Here is an 18,870-nt window from a genome sequence, read left to right as displayed (position 1 = left end):
CCTTCTAATACATTTCGCTAAAGAACTGACAAAGAAAACTCGAATGAAATTTACAAATATGCTCGACTCAACAAATTAATTTTAAAAAGATAAATCCAAACATAATGTCAGATAAAAATATCAATATTAACGAGACACGTAGTCGAGATAGCGCTCCCAGGGGACGTCTCGCACGTTTACGGGCGTCCAATTCTCGGTGCTACTGCAGTTGGACTAACTCCCTCGTCCTCCACGTGTCCTCCGGAGTCATCATCCACTTCCAGTTCTTCCGTGGCTTCTTCCTGTTCTCGTTCTCCTAGCCGTTCCTCGGCTATGGCCCGCAATCCATTCGTATGATCCTCCCCCCATGTGTATACTCTAATGTGATCTTTCATATATCTTGTATAGCCTAAGTTAAATCCCTCAGGTCTTATAGACCAAAAACATAGATTTCCCATTTTAGACCGGCAAAACTTGGACAAATGATCATTAAACACAATAATATCTCTTCTTTTTTGCCCCCAAGAAAATTGGCAAGAAAATCGAGTACTAAACCAAAAATTTTGTCTGAATGACCAATGGATGCTCTGAGATGGCCTTAATATATGATATCCAAGATTGTCTTCTGAAGATCGACAATGAACTCCCACTGAACTATTCTTAATTTCATTGTCAATCATAATTTTGTATTTGGGTAGAAAACTTGCATAACCAGTCTCAACAATGATACATAATACTAAAAATATTAAAATAGGACGACCCATTTTGATAGTATTTATTATTGAAGTGAGTTTTGTTATTTACATATATTTCTGTCGTTCTTTATATAGATGAGATGGTTAGGCACACATATAATTGGATGATTTGTGATCATCATAATATTGAAATTGAATTTATGTACTACTACATATGATTTGCTATATATAATAGCTAATGATTTCGAATTTTATGCCGTCGAAATAGAAATATCATGACAATATTATTGCAATTGTGTGTATTGTGTAATATTGTTTGATTATAATTGTGTTTAAGTAATTACTTTTTGTATGCAATATATTTTCTTGTTAAATAGTAGATGTACGAGAAATTATAAGATAATTGATTAATTACTTAGCAAAATATATAAATGAATTGTTTAGATAATATTAAGTTGATCGTTACTATGTTTCCACACTACAAGAGTATAACTTTGGTTGTTTGGCCCACTAAGAATATTTTTCTAATTAAAGATCGATGGAATACTTTTTTGTTTTAACAAGTTTTTTTTGGGTGCGTTTTGTTTTCTAAGTGGCAGAAGAATAAAAGTGTCTAACTTAGTTACAAAATTGAAATTTGTGAATATAATTGAAATTTTTTAAATATCAGCAATCATAAAACTGTGTTTACACATACTATCTTCGTCCAAAAAAAATAGACAAAGTTATAAATTACACGGGTTTTAATACGCAATTAGTAAAGGAGAGAGAAAAAGGAGAAATATGGTGGAAGTAGTGTTAGACTGTTAGTGGTTTATGTTGTCCACATTTAAAATTATGTGTAAGATTAGTAGAATTGGTTTAATTTTAATGGACACCCTGAAATTGTAATCAATGCAGTATATTTTTTTAAACAACAGTAGCACGATTTATGTCCATCAAATATTACAGAAATAATATTGTAATCGTTGCGGATGCTTACAATTTACCCAATCACTAAAATTGCTCATTACTATTGATATTTATGTATGCATTAAAATATCCTATTTTGAGAAGTAAAATTTCATATATGATAAATATTGATTGTATAAGTGAATTCTTATTTCTAGAAAATATCTACAAGAGACTTTAATATTTTTGTCTCTATATATGTCAAAATTCGTGGCATGCCTATTAAGTTTTCTTGCATTTGAAATTTGAATCTATATGCACTAATTTGTTAATGATATATGTCAAAATTCGTGGCACATATATATTTTGTTGTGTCCTTTTCCATTTAATTATACACCAACTTTCTTGTAATTTTCATAAAAAAAAATCTGATCATTTTAAACACTATATCTCTAATTTGTTCTAAGTTAAGTATATCAATTCGAATTTAAACATGATGAAACACTCATGCCTGGTTGGGTTGTGAAGATATGAGATAATGCGTCTCGATAATGTAATAAAGGTATAGGGTATCATTTTCATGAATTATTGAGCAATGAAGAATGACCACATTTTAGTGCAACTTAGTTCACTAATATTGGAATTGCTTTATCATTAATAATTTCATATCCTTTCTTATTGTATATAAATATATTATCCAACTCAGAAAAAGGTATGGTAGTGTAGATAATGGGGTTAGGTCAGTTTGATTGCTGCATTTAAAGAGGGATGAGATTTTTCCCTTTTTGAGGTAAGGATGAGTTGTTTGTTAAAATTATAGGTGGTCGATTAAGATGATTTTTGTGTAAGATAAAACTAATAATAGAATTTATCTATTAATTTCCTCATCCATGAAATAATATCACACTTTTCCACTTTGGTACGTTTGTGATATAACATCTTAGTATTTTTTTTTTTTTAGCAAATGAACATTACTCTCCAATAAATCATTATATTCATCGTCGCCTTGGATGATGCCCATCCAACGTTCTCCCCGTTCTTCTCCCCCCACCAACCTTGTATCCGAGCATGTCAATCAAAAATCGGTTGCAGATTGAATAAAAACAGACAAAATCGGTTGTGGCGCATCGCAAGAGAGGAAGATGGAGAAAGAGAGATTGTAAAGGCCAACTATTGATACTGCGATATAAGAGTGAAAAAGCTACCATAGAGACGGGCCTTGACGCGGGCCGAGTTTGAGTATCGAGGCATATGCACAAACCGAATCAAACCATAAAATTACCTACATATTTGAGATTTAATCACTCGATCTTACAATCCAATAATACTACTCATCGCTTAAAAAAAAACGACAATACACAATCAAATAAAAGGGCATAAAAATGTAATGGTGATATTTAATTCACTAAGCCAAACGCAACAAGAAATTTAATTTTGACTAGAAAAATAAAAGAAAATTCCAATATCAAAATTCATATTCCATCCCCAAGCCAATTGAACAGGAAATGTCACTTTTTCGAACAATTTTTTTATTTTCTAATAGCTTCAATTCTGCTAAATTAAGCACAAATCAGCCTATAATTATTTAAAGTTCAAGTACAATTTAAATATGCAACAATCAGTCAAAATAAAATTAAACCCACTAATTAAAGACGTATGGTTTAATACTTTAATCTCAACATCATCAACTCAATTAATCCAAACTATTATGAACAAATAAAATAAAAGTTGGATTATGTTTTCAAATCAATCAAAATTAGCCATCACTAACCACTGATCTTCTTCTCCGGCGCCAAAGCCGACGAATTCCGGTCAGTTTTCCTCAGCCGGAAAATAAATACGGCGCCGGAGATCGCCAGCAGCGCGACGCCGGTCAGCCCGCACACCGCCGTCGCCACCAGCAACCCCAGCCGCACGTGATCTCTCCTCGCCTCGTCACGTGCCCTCTCGCCCGCGCCACGTGCCCCCAGCCACGTGTCGCTGATGTTCTTCGCCTCGGGCAGCTGCACGCTCGCCGCGGCCGCGGACGACGTCGTTTCGCCGAAGAATGCCATCATTTCCTGCTGCTCGCCGGCGCCGCCGCGAGACGGCGGCGGCGAGGAGCTCTCCTGGAAGTCGAGGCCGTGGTCCGACGGGCGGAGGTCGCGGGCGGCGGAGCGGGCGAGGAGGGCGGAGAGGGCGACGGCGGCGAGGAATTGGAGGAGGATTTTGTTCATTTTTTTGGGAATTGGATTGAATGAGATGAAATGAGTGATGGGAAATTGGGAGTGTTGGTTGTTTTATTCGATTTTTCTGTTATATTTTGTGATTATTAACTGCAGTGAATAAAGTAATTATCAGTTTTTGGAAACTGAACTCGTGAATTCTTGTCGGAGTGGAACAAAATGGGATTATGGGATGAAGACAGAGCAATTATTGTGGGTGTAAATAGCTACTACACACTATGTGATCGGTGCACCTACTATTTACCTCTATTTAAATTACTCCATCCGTCCCGATTAAGAGTCAAACTTTGACCGGACACGAGTTTTGAGAAATGTAAAGAAAAGTTGATTGAAAAAGTTAGTGGGATGTGGGACCCATTTTTTATATTGATTTTATAATAAAATGTGAGTGAATTGAGTTAGTGGAACGTGGGACCTATTTACTATTTACGGTAAAAATGAAGTGTGACTCTTAATTGGAGACGGGCGAAATGGAAAAGTGTGATTCTTAATCGGGAACGGAGGGAGTATAATTTATAAGTATAGTAAAAATACCATTCGTTTTGAATAAATAATGATTTTATCGGGTTATTATATAAAATTAATGGGAAAAAATAGTATATATATGTCTCAGAGTCGATGTTAAATGGGTAGATTCTGATTTTGAAGATTCCGATGGACGTATAAATCCAAATTTCGATGTTTAGGGTCAAATACGTTTCTACTTAAATCAAATCTGGTGGTATATCTGTGAACAACATTTAAATTCAAATTTCGATTGATATTTGACGCATCAGATACGGTTTCACTTAAATCAAATCTAGTGGTATATCTGTGAACAACATATAAATCCAAATTTCCATTGTTATCTAACGCTTCAGGCCTAGTGGTGTATTTGTTAACAACATATAAATCTAAATTTCGATTGTTATCTGACGCATCAGATACGGTTTCACTTAAATCAGACCTAGTGGTGTATCTGTGGACAATTTTAAACTTTATGTTTAATAATTGATCGTAAAGTTATAAGAAAGACTAGAATTTAATTAAAGTTCTTGATTTTCTGTCTATCTACACATTTAAATGACTACTGAGTGAGTTGTCTATCACTCATTTATTCCTAGAGTATAATTTCAAAAAGTGTAATTGATTTTTTCTTCAATGAATGTAATTTAAATATTAACTAACTCTTATAAAATCTATCACCTACCGCACCTTTCAAGTTTAATGAGAAAGATGAGCACGGGAATAAAAGTGTGAATACCTTTTACCACAAAAAGTATTCCCTCTCGTCCCTTTGCTTGGACTTTTCTATCTCGTTTGGCATACTTGCATGTGCAATTCTTATTTGTTTTAACTTTCATGTGAAGGAATACTGTATTTATCATTTCTCACCAACAATGGTTGTATTTTAAATTCAACACTTACTTTATGTTGAGGGAAAAAAAATTGACATGCTAATCAAGAGAAAAAAACATTTTTCACCAAGCATATTTTTATTTATCATTTCGCAAAACACACTTGCACATCCTCAAGTTCAATGTCTATAATTAGATCCGTGCTCTTTTTTTTCTATAAAATATCGTTAATAGTCCATCAATGTGAAAAGAAACAAGTTTGTAATGCTGAACTGGATTTTCCATAGATAAGGAAAGTCAAATATAATTATACCATGGGCCATATTATTCTCCTGATATACAAATCAAATCTTCATGAAGTGTTATACACTTTGAAATAGTATCACATTTTATTTCGATTAAAGTATCTAATACCTAATTAGGAATCCAATTACGGGTGTGATCAAATGCAAACCCTAAATATTATACAAACTCAAAACTATGATCTGAACCGTTAGAAAATATCAACAGATGATAAAATAATACTATCTCCGTCCCTGAAAGTTTGACACAATTTACCATTTCGGTTCGTCCCTGTAACTTTGACACATTTCATTTTTTTTTATCATTTTTTGTAGTGGACCTTATATTCCACTAACTCATTCATACTCACATTTTATTATAAAACTACTACTTTAAAAGTAGGACACACATCCCACCAACTTTTTCAACTCACTTTCCATTACATTTCTTAAAACCCGTGCCGGGTCAAAGTGCGCCAATATTTGGGGGACGGAGGTAGTAGCAACAAAAAATGTCAACACAATGTCAACGGTTGATGTTGTTTTGAAATTGTGTTGACATCAAAATCTTAAAGTTTTACACTGTATTAACATTGTGTTGATACTGTGCTAAAAAGTTTGGAGTTTGTACAATATATGAGTTTGTATTTTATCACTACCCCTACTCAGTTATAATTAAATATCACATTTTATTTCGGTTAAACTAAATTAGACATTTATTGACATGGCCCAAGCCGTTAATGGGCTATTATTGGACTTTCAACAACCCTCAGTTGGGCTTTTGTACATACATCTCACAAAACATATAACAAAAAAAAAATCAATATATTCTCCTCAATTGATGTTTGCCAAATCAGCTCTGACTTTTATCCACGTCAGCACTGTATCAAAAACCTCCTCCACAACCTCATTACTCTCTCCGATCAGTTGATGCCACGCGCCGTCGTATATCTTGATCGTCTTGTCCTTGCTCGCCGCCGCCTCGTACAGCCGCCTCGCCCCCTCGGGATCGCAGATCACATCCTCGCCGCCATGCAGGATCAGCATCGCCACCTCCAGCTCCCCACACTCCCTCTTTATCCACTCGCAGACACTCAGCAGCTGCTGCGCCGTCGCCGCCGTCGGCCGCCCGCACGTCCTCCTACTCGGGCTCCCCGCCGCCAGCTCCCTCTTCCACCCCTCCCTGTACGACCGCCTCCCCGGCGGCGCCGTGACCGCGATCCTCCACGCCGGCGCCACGTACGCCGCCGCCGGCAGCAGCTTCTCCAGCGGCCACACCGGCTTGAACTTTTTCGACACCTCCAGCATGGCCCCACTCAGGATGAGGCCGCGCCAGGGGGCCGCGCCTGCGCCAGGGGAAGAAGGACCCTTCCCCTGGCGCAGGCAGGCCAGGAGGGCCAGGGCGCCTCCCAGGGACTCCCCGTACAGAAAGGCGGGGAGGCCCGGGGGGTGCCTGGCCCTGGCGGCGGCGAAGAAGCGGAGGCAGTCGTCGAGGAGGGGCCGGATGTCGGTGATGTGGTCGCGGGGCCCGTCGGAGAGGCCGTGGCCCTGGAGGTCGAGGGCGCAGACGAAGAGGCCGGATTTGGCGGCGGCCACGGCGTTGAGCTCGAAGAGCCAGCCGCTCTCGGAGGTGTAGCCGTGGATCATGCCGAGGAAGGCCGCGACTGGGCGGGAGGTGTCGTTTGGTTGCCATGACTGGGTGAAGATGTTTAGGTTTTGGGGGTTGGTGAAGGAGCTTTGTTGGTGGAGGATGTTGTGTTTTTTGTAGAAAGCCTCCTTTGTGAGGCTGCCGTAGGGGCTCTTCTCATTGGCTTCATGAATTGGGTGACTCATCTCTCTTTTTCTCTCTCTTGAGTGAAAGGGTGTAGAGTTTTTGGCCAAACATATAAGGGCTAGGATCTTTATGATTGGTTGGGAGAGGCTGCCCTCCCAACTGTATCTACGGTAATGTACATAAATGAATTTGAATTATTTAGTGTACTCTATTAATGAACTATGATCATGGCCAAATCGGCTTATGTTGCACCTTTTTTGTCTTTCGCAATTCAAGTATTGAATTGATTGCATATTTAGAAATTTCAATTAAATAATAAAAGGGGTGAAATCGGGTATGAAGCATTAATAGTGACTACGATTTCGACATGAGCACGTTTCAAATAATAGTAGTGACTAAGAGTAGAGCATACACGACCCATTATTCTTTATCCACCTTGTATTATTGTATATCACATTGCAAAGTAAAAAAAAAAAGGACAACGTAAAAACAATGAAGAAAATGAAAATAAGCTAAATTTATTATGATTTCAGCACAATATATCAATATAGAATATATAACAATGTCATAGTAACAACCCTTAGCATTTTGCTAAACTAAGTGGCGCTCATCCCTTAAATGCCTCCACAACACATTTCTTGTGTGTCACGAGATTTAGCCTAATAATACATGTAGCTCTTATTCTACGTATCTCCTTTCAGTCGGCAGATTTAGGATGGGCAAGAGGAGGTGTCCGCCCCGCTCAGACATTTGTTCTACATACCTCCTTTCAAGAGGCGGATTTAGGATGGGCAAGAGGGGCCGGCCGCCCCACTCAAACCATCATAATGTCCTCATTTTCTCTGATTAGGATCTGTCGAAAAAACTATGGCTACCTCTTGATTTGTTCAATTTTTAAAGAGAGAACAGTATCAAATGACATTGTTTTTGGAATTTCTTATGCCCACATTGTGAAATTTAAAAAAAAATAAAGCTATGCAACCAAATTTTGTACAACCAAAATTTGGTTTATTTGAGAAAAAATGTAATTTATTTATGTATTTAATTAAAAAGTATAGACATATATATAGTATAGGAAACGTTCATAATATTATGGTATTTGTGTATAATTTTTTAAATGTTTTTTTATTATAAAATATAATTAATGCATATTTTAATTCAAATTTGAGAAATAATAGAGAAATAATTCAAATAAAAAATTGAAAATGAGGCCAAAAACTAATAAAGTGTTTTTAATTTGTTAACTAACTATATTTAGTATTTTATATTTAATTAACACATCAAAATTATTAATATAATCTTGTTTTAGTTGTACAAAATTTGGTTGTTTATCATTACTCATTTAAAAAGCCATTTTTTTCACTATGGATGCCAATACCTCAGCGAACAACTTGTCCAATAGGCAACTAACACGTGCCAGATACTTGTTCCACGTGAAGTTATGTTGCTAGTTAATTAATTCATGTTTCAACTGTAAACCACTTGAGCTGGTGATCAAACATCAACATCAGAGAATTAATGATATGTCTGAACAGGTTAATTGCTGTGCTACTCCAACAAGTTTGAACTGCCGCCATAAATTTTGTAAAGTGAGGTGGTAGTTTCTCTCTCATAAAAGTCATCATTTCCATTAATATATTTGACAGATGAGCAAAGCTGGTATACTACCTTAGACGGCTTTAAATGCCTAGTTTTCACCTCACTAACTCAGAAATCATAATGATCATGATTATGATATTGATAGACAGTGTACTTATTTGTGATTAAAGAGCAATTCGTTCGTTGAAAAATGAAATTTTAACAACAATTTTAGAGTGGATTCACAAAACTAGAAAAAAATGCATTCCTCACGATTGATATCATGTACTCTGTAAATCTAAGGTTCATGTTAACATATGATTAGCTCTACCACACATTTAGAGAGTGATTTAGTTAAAAAAGTATCGGCAAACGGATCAAATTAATCAGCAGATGGTTCAGAATAACCCTGTTTCTGTTGACGATCGACTGTGTGAGTTGTTTCCGTTTGATGCATGTTGTACGCGCAGTGTCATCTATGGCCATTTCCTTCCGTTTCTTTCATAATCGTGCTCCATGCGAACAATGCAGCTCCAATGGCAGGTTCGACCTTAGAATATCAGACACACCGTCAGGCAAGTTGGAAGATGCAGAGAGAGCAAAAGGGCGAAGAGCCATTTGTAACAACATCAAACATAAAAGGGGGTGGGGTGACATTTATCTCATACTAGATAGAAATAATTTGAAGAAAATGGATAAAACTATAGGAATGTGTATGTGCAATAATGGATCATACTAGAGGAAGGCTAACCTTTGGTCTTATAGGGCAAGCCCCTGGATAAGCCTTCAAAATCAAGTTAATAACTTCATTTCCGATATCCCATCTCTTGTTGGCTTCAAGAACCCCACCAACCATGACAACGGGGAAAGTACCCTTTTCATCTGCAATACTTTTACTCTTTTTCAGTTGTCGTATATGAGGTATGAGAGCTCAGTGTAAGTTGAGCAGATAGAGATTCGATGGAGGAGTAACGGCAAAAGATTACGTGTCTTCATGTTACAGTTGCAACAATATGATCACACATGCTAATAGCACTCTGTATGTATTTTATGCAAAGATATATGAGAACACACCTTCTCCAGCCAAATGTAGTCGTTGGACAACAGCTGTCACGCTCAAAGCCAGTTCTTGGACTGCATTGCTCAAGATCTCATCTGCAATCTGATCACCAGCTTCAGCACAAGATACCACAACAGGGACTAGCGCTGCAATTCTGGCCCAAGAAGAATCTGCATAGGTCCACCTAAATTCCAATAAGCAAGAAATAAAAAGAATGGTGATATAGTTAAGATATGTGTTATACTCATTGTAAATTTTCAAGTAACAGATTAACATCTTGTAATACACATGGAACTACTCTATCCAACCATGCCGAAAACGAATGGATTAAAAATAACCTTGAAAGTTTAACAATAATGTGGTTACTTTTACACTGAAATATCTTAGTTTGTCCCTCATGAACTCTGATCTCACTTAGTCCAAGAAAGACAGCTAGCGACATCTAAACATACAGGTTAGAATTCATAAGTGCTCTACTAGCATGAGCAAATCCTGCAAAATTATAACAGCTCTTTAGTTGTTCATTACATAAGTTTGGGACCAGAGGAACAAATTTTTCATGGTTGTTTGTTTGGCAATAGAAATAATGCAGTTTTATAAGTTGGAAAAGGGCAAAACAGAGGCAAAAAGCGCATTCTAATCTCTACCACGGAAAAATCAAAATACCATCATGAACTCAATCATTCCGTGCAAAATATTTTATAAAGAGACACGCTGGGGGAATCTAACTCGACATAGAGCAAAAAACAGCAAGACCATAAGTAGCCTGTTTGGCAGCAGCAGCATGGAAAGCATGCATAGGGGATAAGTTTCTACAAAGACATACCCTATGATTTCATCTGGAGAAGAAAGATCAAGTGACTGCAGAATAAAGTTTGTTAGCATCGTTGCTGGACCACGCCCATCATGAGCCTTCATCACTGCTGTCAATGCCCGAGAAGCAATTCCGTAACCACTGGAAGCATCAGCAAGTCACTGTTTTAATTCATCATATAGAATAATATATACTACAAGCACAATGTATCACTAAGATATGAAGCATCTACACCCAGCATTTCAAACTTTATGAGAACAGTAACATTACCAACTTTAAGTTTATACAAGTTCACTCATTAACAAGTACGTAGTATAAACACAACTCTTCAATATATAGTGGGATATTAAAGGCATGAAACAGATTATCCACACTATCTGCAATAATGACAGATCAACTTCAGTTTTCTGACAATAGTATACCTGTAAATTGGTCATGCCTCATCCAATGTTAAAATACTAAATTAGTTCCATAAAGAATTTTAACATCATAATTTATCAGAGCTCATTCAGGAAAGAGAGAGTCAAAAAGAAGAGTCGCCAGCAGGCTCTGAGCTTACCTGCCCCAGTCACCTAAAACTGGCCCTGCACCAGCAGAGCGGGCTTCTTTTCCATCTTCAGTAAACCCATAAGCAATACATCCAGTGCCCGCAATCAAAACACACCCATGAAGTCTCCCCATTGTCCCACTTGCAAGAGCTACTACAGCATCATTCTGCACATATATCTTTACATTGCATGGAAATATATTCCTGAAACAATGATTACAAAATCAAAACCAATTCAAAAGATGGTGCAACCATACATCCAAAATTAACAAAAACACCTGACGTACTTCACATTATTTTGCATTAAAAGAAGCAGCTTCAGCTTATGTTTCTAATAAAATTGCATCTAGTTAGAACCAGAACTTCAATACTCAGTTTTACTATTGCATTTCATTTTTCAGAAAGATTAAGCCTTCAGTAGTTCTCAAGCTTTCTCTAGCAAGTTCTATGAACATGAAAAGGAAATGACAAAATCAACGAATACAGCTTTTCACAAATTTTCACTCCAAAATATACAATAAAAATTTCACTATATTATGCTAGCTTGATTCTAAAACAAACAGTTATTTCGCTACAAATGAGTGTCTTAATAAGTTTCTATCACAACCTCATGCACAGAGGACTTAAGCAGATCTTAAACCCCATAGTTTACAGTATACAGAGTTTAGCATTTGAATTTTCTCAAGAAATCAATATACTTGATGTATTTCTTCAGCTCTTATAAGAATATAACCATCCACATTGCACATGCCACTAATCCTTTTTAAAACAAGCGATAAGAAAACCAAATTTCTACTCAGTCAAAGAAGATTCAGATTAGTCAAATTTAACAGAGACACGATACCTAATCCAATTCAAGACCCTTTCCTGATCTGATGGATGATTCACACCAGAAACTCCTAAGCATATAGCAAGAACTGCTGAAAGATTCTTGCCAGCTCTAGAAAGAGCTTCATTTATAACTTGTTCAAGTGTTTCTCTGGCCGCAGTTTCTGTAAGCACGATGCCAAGAAGCAATAAAGATTTCATAAACTGAGAAATAATGTTCCATAGCATTCTACTCTTCCATTGCCTTTCTCCAAAACACAAAGACTTCATTAAAAAACAAACTTCTTAGCTTATCTTCTACATTATTTTACAACAAAATATACTTAATTGACATTACCAAATACTTAAAGGAGAACATGTAAGTTTAACAAGTCAAGATATGGAGACGAAGCGGGAAACCTAGGTGCAGATGATCGATATCAATTTCACTAGTGCCTAATTGAAATTGCAATTAGCTATGAGAATTTCATCCATCCATCCATTCAATCGCATAATCAGGAGTACCTCCGACGCTGTTGTGGTTAGAGCAACCGGCGGCGGCGCGGCCGAGAACGGGGATAGGATCGGGCAATTGGCGGTGGTCGGAGAAGGGCAGAAGCGGCAAACAAACGCACACGGTGGAAGTGGTGCCGCCGTCCACCCCCAAAATCACCCCTTCTTCGGCGCTACGACGCTCCTCCGATTCAGAACCCATCGCCGATCGTTTCTTCGCGTGAAATTTTATTTTCCTTTTTTTATTTTTATTTTTGGGAATTTTTTGCTGAATTACGAAATTGTGATTACTCCATTGGCGACGGAAGGCGGAGGAATCCAACGCTAGTAATTCCCACCAAATGCAGTTTTGTTGCGCTGTTGAAAAACGTTTTACTAAAATTGCACGGTGTATAGTTCGAAAAAGAAATAATTGCATCTAAGGAACTGCAGAGAATGGCTGGTTGTAATTTATTGCTTTTTTCTATATTTTTATTCCAGCAAAACGCTTTTATTTTGGTTACACTGAACTTTCCGTATGTTGTTTCTGTTAATTTTTCTTATATTGTATAATTTGAGTATTGTAAATTGCAGATATTATTGTAAATTGCAAACTTTTGTTGGTTTGGAATTTGGATAGTGACATTAGTATAGTTGATCTTGATTTCTTTTTATGTCAATGAATAATAAGTATGACTTTATTTGGATTGGAATGATTTAAAACGCAAATATGTTGTATATTGAATATGAATGAGAGTTAATGCGGAAATGTAATTTTCTCGTGTCCTCAATGAAATTAAATTAGGTTGATTGTAGAGTTGGACACATAAAAAATATTGGGTTTTTAATTAAGTGACTCGGGTCATTAATATAGTTTTTACATAACGAACTAAATAAAAATTTGAATAAATTTGAAAACTCTAAAAAATGAAATACCCCTTCCATCCCAGATTAGGAGGTTTTAAAAAAGAGTTGAAGTGTGTAATAAATGAAGCGAGATGGTGGAGTATGAAATAAATGAAGTGAGTTGGTTGAAGGTGGGTCCCTTTTGACTTTTTGGAGTTTTTTTTTTGTTTTAGTTTATTTTAATATAGATAATGACATTTTGATAAACAATAGGGTAAAATTATATGACCAAATATAGAAATTTCTAAATATAGCTCTTAAACTGGGAGTAATATAAATGTATATTCAGTATTGAAGGAGCTACATTTGGATCATATTTCGTTTGATTCATTTGAGGGCTATAATCCTTTATTTAAATAATCTCTATTTTTTTATCGTAACTTTAATTTTTCTCCCAATAAAAAAAAAGTTAAACAAATTGGGACCTTCATAATAGTCTCATAGTAGTAATTATTATAGGTGATCGCTTGACTTTATATTTATATTAACTTAATAGATAAATTAATTAGGTAGATTGAATAAAAAATCGTTAGACGAATCTTTCAATAATTTTTATGATAAGATTATGCAACCATTGAAATTTGAAACACATCATATGACAATTGAGCCGTCAAAATTCAAACTGTGTAATATATGTGCAACAATCAATAGTTTCGATTTATCAATGAATATATTTTTGATATACACATTGTGCAATACGAGTATTTACAAACGAAAACAAAATTAATTTGATTTGTTTCCGTTTTAAGATTTCTTAAATACCACATTAATTGATATTAGAAATGGATCACTCACCCATTAAAAGGTCTCGTAAGGGGGATGGTTATCCACACTTATATAGATTAGATTGGATCATCACCAAGTTGATGTGGGATAGAATTGGGAGAATTTAACACGCCCCTCACGTGTAGGCCGGAAAGGACATCGGTCTTCCATCACGTGGGTAGGCAATGCAAGAGATAAGAGAGAACCATCATCGATGTGGGCCGGAAAGGACATTGGTCTTCCACTCGTGAGGTAGATAAGAAATAAAGAGAAATCCATCATCGACATGGGCCCGCTCTGATACCATATTAGAAATGGACCACTCACCCCTTAAAATACCTCATAAGGGAAGGGTTATCCACATTTATATAGATTAGATTGGATCATCACCGAGTCGATGTGAGATAAAATTGAGAGAATTTAACAGATATCCTTGGTCTAATTAACCCTATTCTAGAGGCCCACACACAAGACAATGGGGTGTAGAAGTACTAATTCTTATACTATTTATCTTTTTACTACTCCTACTTGTTTTTGTTTCAAAATAAATGCAAAGAAACTATTACAAAACTAGGATACTTTCTTTATATTTGTTAAATTTATGTAAGTTCAATCTTTGTTTTAAAAGGAAAATTCACTTAAGAAAGTGTGAAATGTCTTTTAGCAATGATTTCTCATCATTCACCTAATTTTGAAATGAGATATTTGCTCAATATATTATATATGTACACTGTGTTTAATTCTTGTGTCAATTTCAAAAGAAATTTTGTTTAGAAAAATTGCGTACAATAATAATTTCTTTTACCATGATTTGAACTCTCATCTTATTGAATATGAGAAACTATCTTATCAACTAAATTACACTTCAGAGTCTGGTAGAACAATGAATTGTTCTAACTTCTTTTACGAAACAAAAAAAAATAAAATGAATTGACAATGATATAAAAAATAAAGTCACAATGTGGAAAGATACATTTAAACAAAATTGACTTTATGAAAATGAAAGAGTTGATAATTATTCGTCAAGATTTTGACATGATTAGCTGGTGGAGTACATTACATGTTACTCCTTCATAATTATGATTTAAAAATTTATTCAACGACCAACATAATTAAGTGGATTAGTTAAACCGCTGCATTAATTACGACAATAACAATTGCAAAATGTTTCCCATCGAAAGGCCCAAATCAACTAATTGTGTTACGACAAAGGCATGCAGCATTGTCTGAGACATTACACAATGCTTCATCTCAATTATCAAACACACATATAAAATTTATAAATATATCAAAATCAAGATCGAGTATCTCGACATCATTTTTGTTTTTATTGGTAATGGAGAATGCAAGTAATATTTTATATATATGTTGATTTATATTTTTTAGATCGCGTAAGATAATCATATTTATTTAAATGAAGTTTTAAACCAAGTACAAATAGCACGTAAGATCGAAAACATGTTTAAATATTTGCTATAAATCCTTTTTCTGTTTAATTATATTGTTATTATTATTGCTTTTATAGTTTTATTACTAATTAATAGTGAACACTCATACAAATTTTATCGTGTAATAACATAATGTTACACTTACATAGTTACATGCATTGCTTGATCACCAATGTTGTTTAGTTCGTAATCATTATTTATTTGATTTTTATACATGTAAGTATGATTTATGTATATTTATCTTTTCTATTTTATATATTTAGAACGTTTCTAATGAATGGCTTATGATTAAATACTAACTAATTTATAGTAATAACTAATAACTAACATCAATTTTGTATGTTAAAAATATCAACACAAAGACATAAATTTATCAATATGCTTGTGTTGATAAACTTATGTCTTTGTGTTGATATTTAAAATTTACATGTTGTATTGATATAATTATGTTTTTATGTTGATAATTTTAATACACATAATTGAAAGTTATTAGTTATTACTGTAAATTAGTTAGCACACTAATGCAACCCAGTACCTTAAATGTTGTTATTTATATCGTTAAAGTTATACAAAATTCAAAACTGGATCGGTCTTTTTTTATTTTTTAAGTTATGAAAAATGAAAAATTGAGCATTATTTTTTTATAATTTGTAAAATAAATGTTATTAATAGTGTAAATTAAATAATAATGATGCTTACACAAAATGTGTAGTAAGTATAATATTTCTTTTGTATATAAATTAATTATTTTAAGCACTTATATTACGAAGACAATGTCTACTATTATTATTGAAGTTTAATTGCCCATCTAATTTAACCATATGGCAGCCTGATACAATTAGAATTTTAATAATCTGAATTGACATTGGAATAACCATGACGACAAGACTTTTTTATAATCTTATTGACTAACAATAGAAAATTGTATTGGAGTAATTTTTTTCAAATTAGAGCGGCATATGTTAGTTGTACACTAAATTCGTTGTGCGACTGACAATTGTGATTTCAAATTTGGTCATTAATTCAAATATCATAAATATCTCTAAATCGCGACATTTCCTTTACAAATTAAAGGTATAAATTACACATCATATATTGCATTTTAAATTAATTGGGACATGGAGTAATATATACTCCCTACGAATAAGAGTCTCGTTTTTTTCATTTTAGTCCGTCGGCGAATAGGAGTCCCTATTCACTTTTACCATAAATAGTACTCCATAAGATCTCACCTGCCGCTAATTCATTCTACTTACATTTCATTTAAAACTAATATATATAAGTGGAACTCCTATTACGCTAACTTTTTTTTCACTCATTTTTTCTTAATATTTCTTAAAACTTGTGCTGACCATAAATGAGATTCCTAATGGCGGACGGAGGGAGTACTCCGTAGTTTAATTGATAAATTGGGCGAGACTAATTATAAGGACGTAGTAGATAAATTTTTATTTAAGTTACTTTTTACAAGATGAGCTAGATGCATATAATTAATTAATACATTGGTTAATTAATCTAATAAGTATACAATATAATTACATATATATTAATTAACTTGCAATATGCATGACACCGTCAATCACGAGGTCACATCAAATTAAACACAATTGTACAAGATAAGATAATTAAAAACATTCAATTTATATGAATTTGATATCTGCATCTACACCTACCATACTAATTGTTGGCGCCGGTGGATAACTCAAACCCCAAAAATAGAGATTTCCATTTCCTCAATTAAAGGGAAGAATTATTGTGGTGGATGAACCATCAACAAATAGGAACACAAAACAACACAACAAAAATGTCAAAGATGCCCAAAAATAATTATTCAAACACATGGATTGTTTATTTTGGAATTTTTGACTGAAGTCCAAATATTTCCACCGGCAAAAAAGTATCAAGATGGACTTCGAATAATCGCTCGTCAGTAAAGAATTGCAATAAAAGTTTGTGTTATTGAAACTTAAATAATTATTGGTATATGATTCATTAAGTTATTATTTCAACCAAATTATGAATATGAACTAATTTTTTATGTTATATCAAAGCTTTTGATAACATATTTGTGACATTGTTTCTTTTTAATATACATAATGCAATGTAGGCCAACAATAATCATATAAAGGATATATATTAACACAAAAAGACTTAAGTTGTGAATGGGTTTGTATAAAGAGTACTATTGTCTAATTCGCCGAATTTTGACTAAACATAAATTTAACAATGATAAACCTTAAATTTGTGAATTTGTTTGTATATAGACAACTATCGTATAATCTAATCGATTTTTTACTAAAAAAATTATTGTATAAGTATAAATTATAAAATAATTTTAAACTTATGTAGGTTTGACTATTTGAAATCAAATCATCTGGTTAGTATGGTTCAACCACCAAACTCGTCTAAAAGTTATTTAATCGTGCTCATCCCAAACTTTTTATAACAACTAGTAATGTTTAATTATTTAGATATATTGTAAATGAGTTCGGAAGATTAGTGAGTATTAAACGGATTTGGGGGTTGGAGCGATATTTTTAGACGTCATTAATTTAAAATTTAAATAAAATCATGTACTCCATTTGTATAGTTTATTTGCAAATAGTGATGTTTTTTGTGATCTTAACTTAGCGCGTATTGTTATGGGATATTTACTGACAATGATAATTACTCCCTCCGTTCCATTATAAGTGGGACGTTTCTATTATCATAAATAATTAGAGTGAAGAGAAAGTAAAGTAAGTAAGAGAATAACGTAGATAAAATAGTTAAAATGTAGAGAAAGTAAAGTAAGTAAGAGAATAATGTAGATACGACTCTCATTTATTATTTTTTCTCTTATTTTACTTTCTATCTACTTTAACTAATTTATTACTTATCATATTCTTAAAACAACGGCAAAAAAAAAACGCTCCAGTTATAGTTATAGTGGGATAAATGGAATACTTATAAAAAGATTAACAAAAACCATAAATTATATATATGGTCATTAATAAAGAGCATTGCAAATTTGTACTCCATATACGGTAGCTGTTATCATGTCATATTATTTTAAAAAAAATGCAAAACACATCTAAAAGTACCTATCCTATAATATTTTATATTATCAGGTTTCTTGTACTGATGCATTGAACTTCAAAATTTAATCAACTATTTTTATGTTAAAAAAATTATTTATTTAAAAATTAACTTAGCTGTAATGTTAACTAAAAATTATTAGAAAAATTTAAAAATTATAAGTTGATATAGAGTTAGAAATCATATCAATGAA

The 18,870-nt window shown here is 34.0% G+C and overlaps 3 protein-coding genes across 3 annotated transcripts; all 3 read right to left on the bottom strand.

Moving 5' to 3' along the window:
* Positions 1-2,752: 2,752 nt before the first annotated feature.
* On the bottom strand, positions 2,753-3,975 carry LOC125187694. The gene is made up of 2 exons (XM_048084324.1): positions 3,337-3,975; positions 2,753-2,847 (listed from the first exon to the last, which is right to left on the bottom strand). The coding sequence occupies exons 1-2, from the start codon at positions 3,779-3,781 to the stop codon at positions 2,831-2,833; spliced, it is 462 nt and encodes a 153-aa protein (XP_047940281.1). The 5' UTR covers positions 3,782-3,975; the 3' UTR covers positions 2,753-2,830.
* A 2,105-nt stretch (positions 3,976-6,080) lies between these two features.
* LOC125187901 (caffeoylshikimate esterase-like) lies at positions 6,081-7,298 on the bottom strand. The gene has a single exon (XM_048084550.1). It carries the CDS (start codon positions 7,239-7,241, stop codon positions 6,243-6,245), a length of 999 nt encoding a protein of 332 aa, XP_047940507.1. The 5' UTR covers positions 7,242-7,298; the 3' UTR covers positions 6,081-6,242.
* A 1,703-nt stretch (positions 7,299-9,001) lies between these two features.
* Positions 9,002-12,861, bottom strand: LOC125186769 (N-acetyl-D-glucosamine kinase). Its single transcript, XM_048083214.1, has 7 exons — positions 12,514-12,861; positions 12,026-12,173; positions 11,194-11,385; positions 10,647-10,775; positions 9,835-10,004; positions 9,512-9,642; positions 9,002-9,310 (listed from the first exon to the last, which is right to left on the bottom strand). Exons 1-7 carry the CDS (start codon positions 12,701-12,703, stop codon positions 9,233-9,235), a joined length of 1,038 nt encoding a protein of 345 aa, XP_047939171.1. The 5' UTR covers positions 12,704-12,861; the 3' UTR covers positions 9,002-9,232.
* Positions 12,862-18,870: the final 6,009 nt, after the last annotated feature.

This window comes from Salvia hispanica, chromosome 5, assembly GCF_023119035.1.
Source record: "Salvia hispanica cultivar TCC Black 2014 chromosome 5, UniMelb_Shisp_WGS_1.0, whole genome shotgun sequence".
Lineage (NCBI taxonomy): Eukaryota > Viridiplantae > Streptophyta > Magnoliopsida > Lamiales > Lamiaceae > Salvia > Salvia hispanica.
This window is presented reverse-complemented; position numbering and strand designations above follow the sequence as displayed.